Below are 1113 nucleotides of genomic sequence, written 5' to 3' on the forward strand. Positions count from 1 at the left end.
CCTGGCCTCACCACCTTTTTTTTTTTTTCTCCAACAGAATACTGAAGGATTTAGCAACAGCAAAGGAAGAGTAAGATTTCTGTTCTTATTATGGTCACTGTTGCTGTTCTGAAACAATAGCCAAAGCAACCTGGGGAAGAAATGGGTTAATATCTGGCTTACAATTTCAAATCACTGAAGAAGTCAAGTCAGGAACTAAAGCACAGGGACCTGGAGGGAGGAGGGGACACACACGGAGGGGTGCTGCATACTGGCTTGCTCCCTGTGGCTTGCCCAGCCAGCTTTCTCACAGAACCCAGGACCAACAAGCACAGGGATGGCTCCACCCAAGATGGGCGCAGTGGTCTGGAGGTGTGTTCTCAGTTGAGGCTCCCCACTTTCGAGGGATAGTAGCTTGTGTCAAGATGACAGAAAACAAGCCAACTGACACACAGCTTGTCAACTTGACACACATCACTAGTGAGCAACAACCTTTCTTTTCTTGTTCATCAACAAGATCACACATTGATTTAAAATACAAATCACAATATAAAAACCATCTTAAAAACTTTAAAAGTCCCACAGCCTTACAACACCTAACATTTTGTCTCTTTAGAAATATCTTTTGTGCTACTGATTTATGTTCCTGCTATGGTAGACGGTATCCCTGTGAATTCTGTCGAAATGGCTGAGCTGTCACATATGAACAACTCCACTCAAGAGCAGCGCACAAACCATGTGTGTCCAGAGAAAAGCAGTCCAATTGGACAGAAGCAACTGCAACAGATAGAACGGCAGCTAAAGTGCTTGGCCTTTCAAAACCCTCGACCTCAAGTGGCAGATTTTAATCCCGAGACAAGGCAGCAGAAAAGGAAAGCAAGAATGTTGAAAATGAATGAATGTCTTTCTGTGAAGTACAAGGTGACGAAGAAATATGACAAAAGCAGCAGGCTGATCTGTAAGGACATGGACCTGTGGAACTGCCTGGGGAAGAACTGCCCGGGATGCTTCTACCTGTGCCCCAAGTGCAACTCCAACAAATGTGGGCTGGAGTACCATGCAACCAGCACTGGGTCTATAATGCCAGCGTCTGGAGAGATCATCAGCACGCTACCATTTAGTGTTCCTGACTAG

The 1113-nt window shown here is 45.4% G+C and overlaps 1 protein-coding gene across 1 annotated transcript; it reads left to right on the plus strand.

Annotated features, from left to right (window-relative positions):
- Window positions 1–663: 663 nt before the first annotated feature.
- On the plus strand, window positions 664–1113 carry LOC308416325 (ARL14 effector protein-like; the record flags this gene model as incomplete). The annotated part of the gene is made up of 1 exon (XM_080911276.1): window positions 664–1113. One exon carries the CDS (start codon window positions 664–666, stop codon window positions 1111–1113), a length of 450 nt encoding a protein of 149 aa, XP_080767402.1.

The sequence above is a fragment of the Micromys minutus genome (genome assembly GCF_963924665.1).
Source record: "Micromys minutus genome assembly, chromosome: 1".
NCBI classification, from domain to species: domain Eukaryota; kingdom Metazoa; phylum Chordata; class Mammalia; order Rodentia; family Muridae; genus Micromys; species Micromys minutus.